At 53.6% G+C, this 11,307-nt stretch overlaps 1 protein-coding gene across 1 annotated transcript; it reads right to left on the bottom strand.

Moving 5' to 3' along the window:
* Positions 1-7,929: 7,929 nt before the first annotated feature.
* Positions 7,930-11,307, bottom strand: LOC129196881 (olfactory receptor 14A16-like). Its single transcript, XM_054804852.1, has 2 exons — positions 10,343-11,307; positions 7,930-7,999 (listed from the first exon to the last, which is right to left on the bottom strand). The coding sequence occupies exons 1-2, from the start codon at positions 11,305-11,307 to the stop codon at positions 7,930-7,932; spliced, it is 1,035 nt and encodes a 344-aa protein (XP_054660827.1).

Here is an 11,307-nt window from a genome sequence, read left to right as displayed (position 1 = left end):
GGAAAAGGCTTTGTGCCGTCCCTGCTCAGAGGGGATCCTCAGCACGGCCCTGAAGATCTGCACATAGGACACCACAATGAAAACAAAACACAGTAAGAATAAACAGGCACCAACCACAATAAGCCCAACTTCCCTGAGGTAGTAATGTGAGCAGGAGAGCTTGAGGATCTGGGGGATTTCACAGAAGAACTGGTCCAGGGCATTGCCCTGGCAGAGTGGTATAGAAAATGTATTGGCCATGTGCAGCACAGCATAGAGAAACCCAGTGCCCCAGGCAGCTGCTGCCATGTGGACACAAGCTCTGCTGCCCAGGAGGGTCCCGTAGTGCAGGGGTTGGCAGATGGCAATGTAGCGGTCATAGGCCATGACTGTGAGAAGATAAAATTCTGCTGAAATCATGAAGATAAGAGAAAAGAACTGGGCAGCACATCCTGTGTAGGAGATGGCCTTGTTGTCCCAGATTAAGTTGGCCATGGCTTTAGGGACAGTGTGGAGATGGATCCCAGGTCGAGGAGGAGAGGTTGAGGAGGAAGAAGTACATGGGTGTGGAGGTGGTGGTCGCAGGCGATGGCAGTGATGATGAGGCCATTGCAGGAGAGCAGCCAGGTAGATGCCCAGGAAGAGCCAGTAGTGAAGAGCTGCAGCTCCGTGTGTCTGCGAATGCCAGGAGGAGAACTCAGTGATGGAGCTGCCGTTAAACATTTGTTCCCTCTGCACACGAGGGCCTGTCCAAGGGGAGAAACGCAGTGAAGAGTTAGGACGGACACCTGTGAGCAGAACCTATTCCATTCATCACAGTAAGCAACCACAAGTGTCCTCTGTCTGTCTTCACACACATCCTGGCGTGATCCTTGGATTGTGCTGGCTGAGGGTGCAATGCAGAGCAGGGGCCTCTTCTATGGGCTCCAGAGGAGTCAGTCCTGCTGTGCAGCAACAGGCAGAGAGGAAACAGGAGTGATCACAGGTTAAATCTACCCGTGATATAAGAGAGATTTGACCATTGTCTCTCCCAATTCACCTGAGTGCAGAACAGAACTGTGGGGGTTTGTTTTGTTGATTTTTCCTCCTGTTACCCCTTTCCCACCTGAGGAGGAGGCTGAGGTGAGTGAAGGGACTTTATCAGGTTCCTTGAAGAGGTGTTGACCAATGGCTGTCATGCTGTCAGTGTCTCGCACTGTGGTGCTACCCTGAGAGCTCCATGACCATATTTCTGCACCACCACCACCACAAGAAACGGGAAAAGCACAGACTTCAGAAATCACCTTACCTTCCAGGTAGCCCCTGCCTTGATGTGCTTCTTGAGAAGTCCCCTGGGACATGTGCTGGAGTGATCTGGAGCTGTGAGCAGCCCTGACCCACACAGCACCCTCTTGACATCAGAAGGACCCTGCCCTGCTCTTCCAGGGGGTCGCTCCTTCCACCCACAGCTTCTCCCTGCAGTGCCCTGGGGAGCTCCCCGGGCAGGCTGAGTGCTGACCCGGGCAGGCGGCAGAGTCCCTGCCCCGGCACACAGCCCCTGGGCTGCAGGGACCCTGCTCTGAAGGACACAACTGGGCACCCCTGGCTGCACACCCACCCTCACACCCTGCAGCCAACCCCGGGACAAGGCAGCCGTCATGCTCTGTCCCTCTGACGGTGCTGCAGGGAACCCTGCGCTGGAGGATGCCCTTACCTTCTACACCGGAGAAAGGTCCCATAGGCTGTGACCTGTGACAGCTTGAGGAGAACCCTTCAGGAACCGCAGTGGCACTTGCCTGCACCCAGAGACTTACTGTGTAGAGGGCTCTGAAGATTTCTCCTTCCCTGAGCTCTCAGCATCCTCCCACTCTCTGCCTCACTCCTCTCCCAGGGCCCTCAGCCCTGCTGTGCTCTGCAGAGGAGCTGCTCCTGGCCAGAGATGTCTCTCTGCAGCACTGCCCACTTGCCATGAGCTCCCTTTGTCCCAGGAGAGCAGCAGCAGAGGACCAGCCCAAGGTGGCATGTTAATGACCCCTCTGGTGGGTTTGGGGATGAGTCCATGAAGCTCAGACCCTGAGAGGAAGCTGATGAAACCTCCCAAGAAGTCAAACTCAGATGTAAACTCCGAAGTTTCTCAGAGGGTTAATGGGTCCCCCTGAGGGACATTACCAACAAAGCCTCCCCAGGGGCTCGTTAGAGCAGGAAACTGGAAGCAATAATGACAAGTAGACAAAACCAATGTCAAGGTGGCTCTGATGCTGAGTAACCTGGAAGTGTTAAATGAAGCCAGATGGACAAGCCCTGACCCCCAGCCCCTGGGAAGGGAGATCCTGTCCCTCACATGTTGCTCAGGGCTCTTCCTGGGGCAGTGGGATGTGGGGATGTGCAATGCCTGGCATGACCCTTCTGGGTGGAGCAAGGAGGTCATGAGTTCTTCCTGAATCAATTGAAGGCACCTTCTGGTAGGCCCTGACTGCAGAGACAATAGCCATAGCCATGGTGATGCAGAGGTCATCTGTGGTTGGGTCTTTCAGCCTTGCCACAGCCCTCAGCAGTGTCCAATACAGCCTGCCCTACAGTGTCCCACACCTGCACCTCTTTCTTTGAAGACACCCAATCCTTTTTCCATTTCACCCCAATATCTCACTGGCCTTACTGATATCGCTCCATCCTCCCTGGCTGTTCCTTGAAAGAGAAAGCCATGGGCTGGTCCAGACTCCCTCTGGGCACCCTATTCTATGTCAGCACTGCCCTTGGAGGCACATTTCCTTCTCCTCATTTCTCGTCTCAGCCTCCCAAGCCACACTTTGTGGTGCTCTTCCTTTTTCTGCTTTTTTTTCCACTATGAAGAAAAGCTCCAGCATCTTTGACAGCATCCTTCAAGTAGCTGCAGGTTGTGAGTGTGGTGCTCTGAGCCTCCGCTTCAGCAGCCTGAAGAAGCTCAGGTCCTTCAGCCTCCCCAGACAGGGCATGTGCTTGAGGCCCCACGTCCTATATTGGCCATCCTCCTCGGGACTCTCTCCATTCCTCCCCATTTGACTACAACAGGAAGCTCCACAGAGGGACACACGGGTCCAGGCTTATTCTTCCCCCCAGTGCAGGACTGGCCACTTCTCCTTGTAACATTTCAAGAGGTTTCTGTTCTCTAAATCCCAGAGTTTCTCAAGGTCCCCCAGACTAAAGCTCAATATTTGTGTGCAGATGGTCACCGTGATGGTGGTGTCCCTCACAAGGTAACAGCACGGGGAGTTGCAGGGTAATACAAATAGTAGAAGGTGGTGCTACTTTAATGCAATTTCCTTCCAACATAGGATTATCCATGGTGACCATCTCAGAAACAGCTTCAAAGCCAGCAAAGCCAGGGCCAGTGAGGAAAGAGTGAACAGAGGTGGGCTGTTAGTGTGGGAGGGTACAAGAAGGATCAAAGGGAAGAGAAGAGGGAGAAAGGAAATAGACGGTGAAGCAGAACACTAGATCAAGGCTGTTTTGGGGTACCTGCCATGCAGCTCTGCATCTGAGCAGCAGTGAGTGGTTTGGGACAGGAATGACACAGATGACCTGACCAAACTTAGTCTGACTTTCCTCATGGTCATGGGGAACCTGAGTGCTTTCCTTACCATGGAGAAGGGAAGACCTGTGGTGGAAGGAAATGGACAGTCATTCGTGCTGGGAAGGGACCCTAGGAGGTCTCGAGGCCAATGTGCATCACACAGCAAGGGCAGCTATCAGGTCACACCAGGTTGCTCAGGGAGTTCTTCATGTTGCCTTTGAACTCTTCCAGGGACTGACACAGCACAACATCACTGCTCCAGTGCTTCACTCACTTCATGGCTAAACAGTTTTTCCTCACACAGAACAGGGAAAAGCCTGGATCTGTCTTGCTGATGACCTCTTGGTAGTGGTATATGGGTCATTTTCAGTTCTTCCCAAAGCCCTCTCTTCTCACCATTGAACAACCCCACCTCTCTCAGCCTCTCATACTGGTAAGGTCAACCTTACAAATGCATGCCTGAGAGGTTTAGGGCTCTTCCAATTCTACTGGATTTTATTGGGTTGGCAAGGGACCTCGGGGATGTTGGAATATCATCACCCTCACGCCATCACTTCCTGCATGTGTCACTCTCATTTGTCACCCTGTTGCAAGGCATGGCTGTCGCAGGCTGTAAGGAGAGCCTGTTCTGTCTGAAGAAACTGTCATCCACAACGAACCACTGAACTTTGAATGTTTCAGGCCCTAGTGGCAACATGAGACCACTGTGAGGGTCTAGCTCTGTGAGCATACACATACAATGTGCCTATATAGGTGCCCATTTCACACTAACATATCCTAGCACACAAACAGCCCAATCCTCAGTCACCCTTTCTTCACTGGCCCTGCATTAGCTTCCTTTTTACCCTCATTTGGTATTTTGGAGATGGCTGTCATGGTAATGCCTTCCTGGTTCATTAATTCCATAGAACTAGAACCTCCTTCTGTTATCTGCAGCATCCTGCAACTCCTCCTGCTGTTACCTTGTGGGAGACACCACCATCAGGGTGAGCCACTTGCACACAAAAATTAAGGGCTGCCTAAAAGGAGTGTCAGTCCAGGGGGACCTTGTGAAACTCTGGGGCTTGGCCTGGGTTTGAGGAGGAGAAGGAGAAGTGGGCAGTCCTGCATCAGGAGGAAGAACAGCCCTATAGACCAGGGCTAGCTGTGACCTGACTGGCTGAGCTGTGATCCTGAGAAAATCCTGGGTCCTGCAGTGGCCCCCCACACACAGGTGTGTCCCAGGGTGTGGCTCCCCATTTTGGAGGAGTGGGGAGGCACTGGAGAGTGCCCAGAAGAGGTCTGCCAAGGTGGGGTGCAGGGCACATGCCCTGCATGTGGAAGCTGAGGGACATGGGCTTCTTCAGCCCTTTGGCCCAGTGGTGGAGAGGCTCCGGGAAGTACAGGAGTAGCCATAGAGTGGTTGAAGTGTGGTTCCAGAGCTGGAGGAGCTTTTCTTCATAGTGGGAGACAGCATGGGAAAGAAATCATACCAGAGATGGAGGGTTGGGATGCTTAAAGTGGACACAAGGAGAAAGAAATGTCCCTCCGAGGGCAGCGCTGTGGTATAATCAGACCCCCCGAGGGAGCCTGGCTCAGTCCATGGCTTTGTGTTTCAAGGCATACCTCGCAGGGATGGAGAGATAGCAGTCAGGGGAATGAGTTGCTCAGGTCAGAGCAGGGTGGAGAAGCAGAGTGGATGTCTGCAGCATGCCGGGAACTAGGGACAGGTGTGGGACACTGTAGGACAGCCTGTGGTGGAGACAATCTAGGGCCGTGCAAAGCTGAAACCCTCCAACAGATCTGAGGTCTTTGCCTCCTTGGCCATGGCTGTTGTCTCTGCCACTGATGCCAGTGAGGAAACACCTTACCCTTAGGGCACTCGGGCCTCATGGCCTCCTCGTCCCCACCCAGGAGCCTGGCAGATGTCATTCCACAGCCTTGCTCCAGGCATTGCACATCCCCACACCCCACTGCCCCAGGAAGAGCCCTGCGCAATGTGTGAGGGACAGGATCTCCCTTTGCCAGGGGCTGGGGGTCAGGGCTTGTCCGTTTGGCTGGATGCAAAGATTCCAGATATCCTCAGCATCAGAGCCACCTTTACATTGTCTTGGCCTTCCTGCCATTATTGCTTCCAGTTCTCTGCTCTAACGAGCCCCTGGGGAGGCTTTGTTGGTAATGGTTCTCAGGGGCACCCATTAACACTCTGAGAAACTTTGGAGATTGTGTCTGAGTTTGACTTCTTGAGAGGTCTCTTCAGGTGCTGCTCCATGCCTGAGGTTCATGGACTCATCCCCAAACCCACCAGAGGGGTCATTAACATGCCACCTTGGGCTGGTCCTCTGCTGCTGAGCTAGTCCAGGCTTCTGGGACAGAGGGAGCTCATGGCAAGTGGGCTGTGCTGCAGAGGGACATCTCTGGCCAGGAGCAGCTCCTCTGCCAAGCGCAGCAGATGTGACACATCGAGGGTTACTCAGCCTCAGAGCCACCTTAACATTGCCTTTGCCTACCTGTCATCACTGCCTCTAGTCTTCTGCTCTAACCAGCCCCCAGGGTGGCTTTGTCAGTGATGGATCCCAGTGGGACCCATTAACACTCCCTGAAACTGTAGGCATTGCTTTTGACAGTGACTTCTTCAGTGGTTTCCTCAGGCTTCTCTCAGTGTCTTAGTTCCTGGCCTCAGCATCAAATACACCAGGGAGCTCATTAAAATGCACCAAGCCATGTCTCCTCCTGTTATTTTCTGCAAGTCTTCAAGACTTACACAACTAATTGGAGAGGTCTCCAGGGTGTATGTGAAGTCAAAGATTTCAAAGAATTCAGTGAGCCCTACAAAAAGGAGTATTTTTGATTTTTAAGAGCTTGGGTTTGGTTAGAGGTTTTTTTGTTGGGTTTTTGGGGATTTTGTTTGTTTGTTTGTTTGTTTGTTTGTTTTTAATTTACAGAAGAAGTTATAGTAGCATTCTCCAGTCCATATTGGGCAAGGGGGTCTCCTACTGAAGTCAGGATGGGTAGGAAGAGCTCCTCATTGAGGACAGGCACTGCATGGACAACCTTCCTCATCACCTCCCCAGCCCTGCCATCTCAGTCATGGGCCACCTGGGACTTGCATCACTTCTCCTCACATCACACTTCTCACCCAAGTCTGCAGCTGGAGGTTACAGCTCCTTTGCACCAACTCCCACCTGCTTTCCTTAGGGACCTGGCTGCACACAGGCACAGCCGCGTTGCTCTGCATGGCAAACACACAGAAGGAAAGCAGGGTGAAGTTTCATAAACAATAACCCACGCTCCTCAACTTCAAGCCAAGTCCAAGCTGCCTCCAATGAGGTTCACCATCCACAGGGAACAGCCCCACCAGAGATGTTTGAGAGAGAGAGATTGGACAGGATAGCTATAACCCCAGTGAAGGAGTTGGCTGAAGAGATAATTAGGCTGCTGAAAGTGGAGTCCATGCGACCTGGGAATGCACCAGAAAGAGAAACTCCTTGCTGTTCATGAACACCAGGAATGCATTTAGTCATGGGTGGCATTCAGCTTCCCTGATTCATAAAAATTCCATGTAGGAGCTTCAGGGTCCAGACCATGGCCTTTGAGGTGGATAAGGGAGGATGCAATGAGCTTTAGGTGTAATGGAGAGCTGAGGCAGTGCCTCCCAGCCTACCAGGCTGGAGGAGATGTTTTTCTTAGTTGTCTGTGCTGGTCACAGGAGGATTTGTACCCCATAAACATCTGTTCTCTCATCTGCTGATAAGATATTGGACAAGAGATTTAAGGATGATAAGATCATTGAGTTTCAGAGTAGATGTTGAGAAGTCTATAGAAAAACTCTCTAATCCAAGACAGGCCAGGTAAATGGTCAGACCTGGTTCCACAGGTCTTTGTCCACCTGGGTCTTGAAAACCTGCAAGGACAAAGGACTTTACAATCTCTCACGGTGATCAATGCTTGTTCCAATGCTTGGCTAGCCTCATGGTGAAAAAGGTGAGATCCCCCTTGCTTTGAGGTCTCAGCCATCCCTTCTCCAGGCTGAAGGAGCCCAGCTTCATCAGCCTTTCCTCACAGAGACACTGATCCAGCCCCCTGACCATCTCAAGGCCCTTCACTAAACCCACTCCAGATGGTCAACACCTTTCCATTCTTGGGGTTCCCAAAAGTGGACACAGTGTTCTGGATGTGGACTAGAAACTTTCCACATAGAGAGGGTAAATCCCTACCCTCCATCTCCTGGCCATGCTGCTGGTCCTACAGCCCAGGGCACTGCTGTCCTCCCTTGCTGCCAGGGCACACGGCTGCCTCCTGTCCAGCTCCCTGCCCACCAAGACCTTTCCCACAGAGCTGCTCCCCAGCCAGGCAGTCCCCAGCCTGTGCCATTGCCAGCGTGAGTCCCCTGCAGGGGCAGAACCTGGCACTTGTCCTTGGGGGGTTTCATGAGGTTCCTCTCAATACCTGCTCTCCTCCTCCTTCAGCCCTTTCACTGAGCAGAGGCCTGGCAGAACTTTTGAGCACAGTCTAAGGCAAGGAAGGCGTTGAGTCACTCAGCCCCACCTGTGTCTGCTGTTACGACCCCCCTCATCATTCAGCAGCATGTTCCTTGTTCAGCCTTTTACTTCAAACACAGTGGCTGAAGCTCTTCATTTTGCTCTTGATGGTGCCTGCAGCCCCCATCAGCTCCAGCCGAGCTCTGGCTTTCCTAAACACATGCCCACACACTCAGGTCATCTTTCTAAATTCCTCCTTCATAGCCTGTCCCGGCTTCCACCTCCTCATCGTTGTGTTGTGGCTCCCATCCGTGACCCATCCCTGCCCCTGTGCAGCCCCACTGCCCCACACATGCCCCCAGGGCCCCCATCATCAGACACTGCACAGGACAGGGTGTGTTTAGGGCGGGGATGTGTCCTCCACCACAAGTGCCCATGCCAGACCTCAGTGTCCATCCTCAGCAGCCCTCCTTCTTCTGCAGCCAAGCAGTGCCCAGCCCCAGCCAAGCCCCAGCTATGTCCCATGCACGGGTTCCCAGACAGCCCTGCTCGGGGCTCTGCCAAGGTCTGGGCAAGGCAGGAGGCTGGGGCAGGGCTGGCTGTTTCCCCAACACAGGCACCAAGACCAACAGCAGGAAGGAGATGGCCACAGAGCCCAACCACCAAGAACTGGGGGAGTGACCAGGGCTGGAAATGGCTGATGGGAGAGGCTGGGGGGTGATGAATGCCCTGGGGCACCTTCTCGCTCTCTCCATGCCACCAAGAGTCCCGGCCAGGGGACAGAAGAGCCTGCTGCCAGTGGGTGCCTGCAGAAAGAGGTTTCCCTTTCTCATTGATTCCTCCTTTCAGGCACAGAAATGCTCCTTTGATCTCCTCCAGAGTCATCCCTGCTCTGCAGAGAGCCTTTTCCCAGGTGAGCGTGTCTGTGCTGGCCTGGCCGGCCGTTCCTGGTTCCCTCCCCATGCTCCCTGCAGGGCCCCAAGCTGGTGGGGCTGCTCTGCAGAGCGAGGGGGCTGTGGTTCCCCGGGGCCATGGGGTGACCCTGATTGGCCATGCTGGTCAGGGTGGGAAGCAGAGCCAGCCAGAGGGGATCACAGCTGCTGAGCCCCTTTCCATCTTCCCTGATGGCTCAGAAGACAAGGACAGTGCTTGGCAGGACCATGGTGTGTCTCCAGTGGCAGAAAGGGCAGGGGAGGGCTGCACTAGGTCCAGCCCACAGGGTTTCCATGAGGGTGTGATGAACCACTGTCTAGACTTATGTCCCTTTGCCTTCTGGCTCCTCACAGCCTCTCCTGCCATTGCAGAGCCCTCGTTAGCCCATGGTCTCCTCAGGTTTGCCTTCTCCTCTGGGACGCTCCTCCTTGGATTGTCACTCATTTTATGAGGTGCCACTCTCTGCCACCTCCGACTCACACACTATTCCTGGAGATCCCCTCACTTCTCCTGGCAGATCTCCATTCTTCTCCAGGATGACATCTGCCATCAGCCCCACTGCAGGTGGGACAGCACCAGGTAGATAAGCCAAAGACCAGTTCTTGTCTGAATGGACATGTGCAACCAAGAAGGAAGGTCTTCATCCAGCCCTTGCTCCCTAACAGATCCCCCTGGGACTCTGAGCTTGTCCCCCTGAATCCATCAAGAACCCCAAAGAGCAAAAGTCCTTTGGAGGGAGCAGCTTCTTGGGTGTATTCCTGACAGCAGCTTTGGAAGGGGTGTCCAGCCTTCTGGCCCTGCCCTGAGGAGCCCTTCTGGTTATGGTGGTGCTAGCAGAGAGGCCAGCTCTGGCACGCTGCTCCACATGGCCTGCTCCTGCCTTCAGGCACAGGGATGCCACTGTAGAGACAGCAGGACTGTCACAAGTTACACGAGACCTTGGGGGTAACAGCAATGCCAGGACACAGCAGGACAGTGTGGAAGGGAGGAGAGAGCAGCCCTGTCCAGGCCGCGTCCTGCTGCTGGCCTTGGCCATGGCTCCAGGGCAGCAGCAGCCCCGACGTGAAGGCAGCGGACAGGGAGTGCCCGCTGAGGCAGCGAGGGGCAGCCCCAAGGGCAACCCAGGCTGCTGCTCCATGGGGCAGCTGGGCATTTGGCTCCTGAACCCTCCTGCATGCTGGGGCTGCTCCTCCAGCTCCAGAGGAGATGTGCACAGATGGGAGCTGAGAGAATTCCCACTGCTTTCTCCATGGAGTTTATCTAGACAGGCAGCCTGGACCCATATGTACATGAGGTGTTTGGGTCAAGTAAAAAGAGGTAACAGGCTAAGAATACTAATATCACAGGTATAAAATAAACAAAAATCCTAAGGAGAAAAGAAGAACACAAAAAAATACAGACCCATATGAAGAAAAGCTACTCCTGGCTCTTCCTGAAATACAGAGGGAGCCCTGGTGGGATAATGGGGGTCTTCTTGATCTGAAGTAGATTGTATTCAAATAGTTTCCACAGGGCATCTATGATTTCCTGGTTCCTCATGCTGTAGATGAGGGGGTTCACTGATGGAGGAACCACCGAGTACAGAACAGTCACCACCAGGTCCAGGGATGGGGAGGAGATGGAGGGGGGTTTCAGGTAGGAAAATATGCCTGTGCTGACAAGGAGGGAGACCACGGCCAGGTGAGGGAGGCACATGGAAAAGGCTTTGTGCCGTCCCTGCTCAGAGGGGATCCTCAACACAGCCCTGAAGATCTGCACATAGGACAGCACAATGAAAACAAAACAGCCAAAACCTAAAAAACAGCTTAAAATAAGAAGCCCAACTTCCCTGAGGTAGGTGTCTGAGCAGGAGAGCTTGAGGATCTGGGGAACGTCACAGAAGAACTGTTCTACAGTATTACCATGGCAGAGTGGTATAGAAAATGTATTGGCCGTGTGCAGCACAGCATTGAGAAACCCACTGCCCAAGGCAGCTGCTGCCATGTGGACACAAGCTCTGCTGCCCAGGAGGGTCCTGTAGTGCAGGGGTTGGCAGATGGCAACGTAGCGGTCATAGGCCATGACAGTGAGAAGTGCGTACTCAGCTCCAAGCAAGAAGAAAAATAGAAATACTTGAGCAGCACATCCTGCATAGGAGATGGACCTGTTGTCTGAGAGTGAGTTGGCCATCACTTTAGGGACCGTGATAGAGATGGTACCAAGGTCGAGGAGGGAGAGGTTGAGGAGGAAGAAGTACATGGGGGTGTGGAGGTGGTGGTCACAGGCTATGGCAGTGATGATGAGGCCATTGGCCAGGAGAGCAGCCAGGTAGATGCCCAGGAAGAGCCAGAAGTGCAAGAGCTGCAGCTCCCGTGTGTCTGCGAATGCCAGGAGGAGGAACTCAGTGATGGAGCTGCCGTTGGACAT

The sequence above is a fragment of the Grus americana genome, chromosome 27 (assembly GCF_028858705.1).
Source record: "Grus americana isolate bGruAme1 chromosome 27, bGruAme1.mat, whole genome shotgun sequence".
Classification (NCBI taxonomy): Eukaryota; Metazoa; Chordata; class Aves; order Gruiformes; family Gruidae; genus Grus; species Grus americana.
This window is presented reverse-complemented; position numbering and strand designations above follow the sequence as displayed.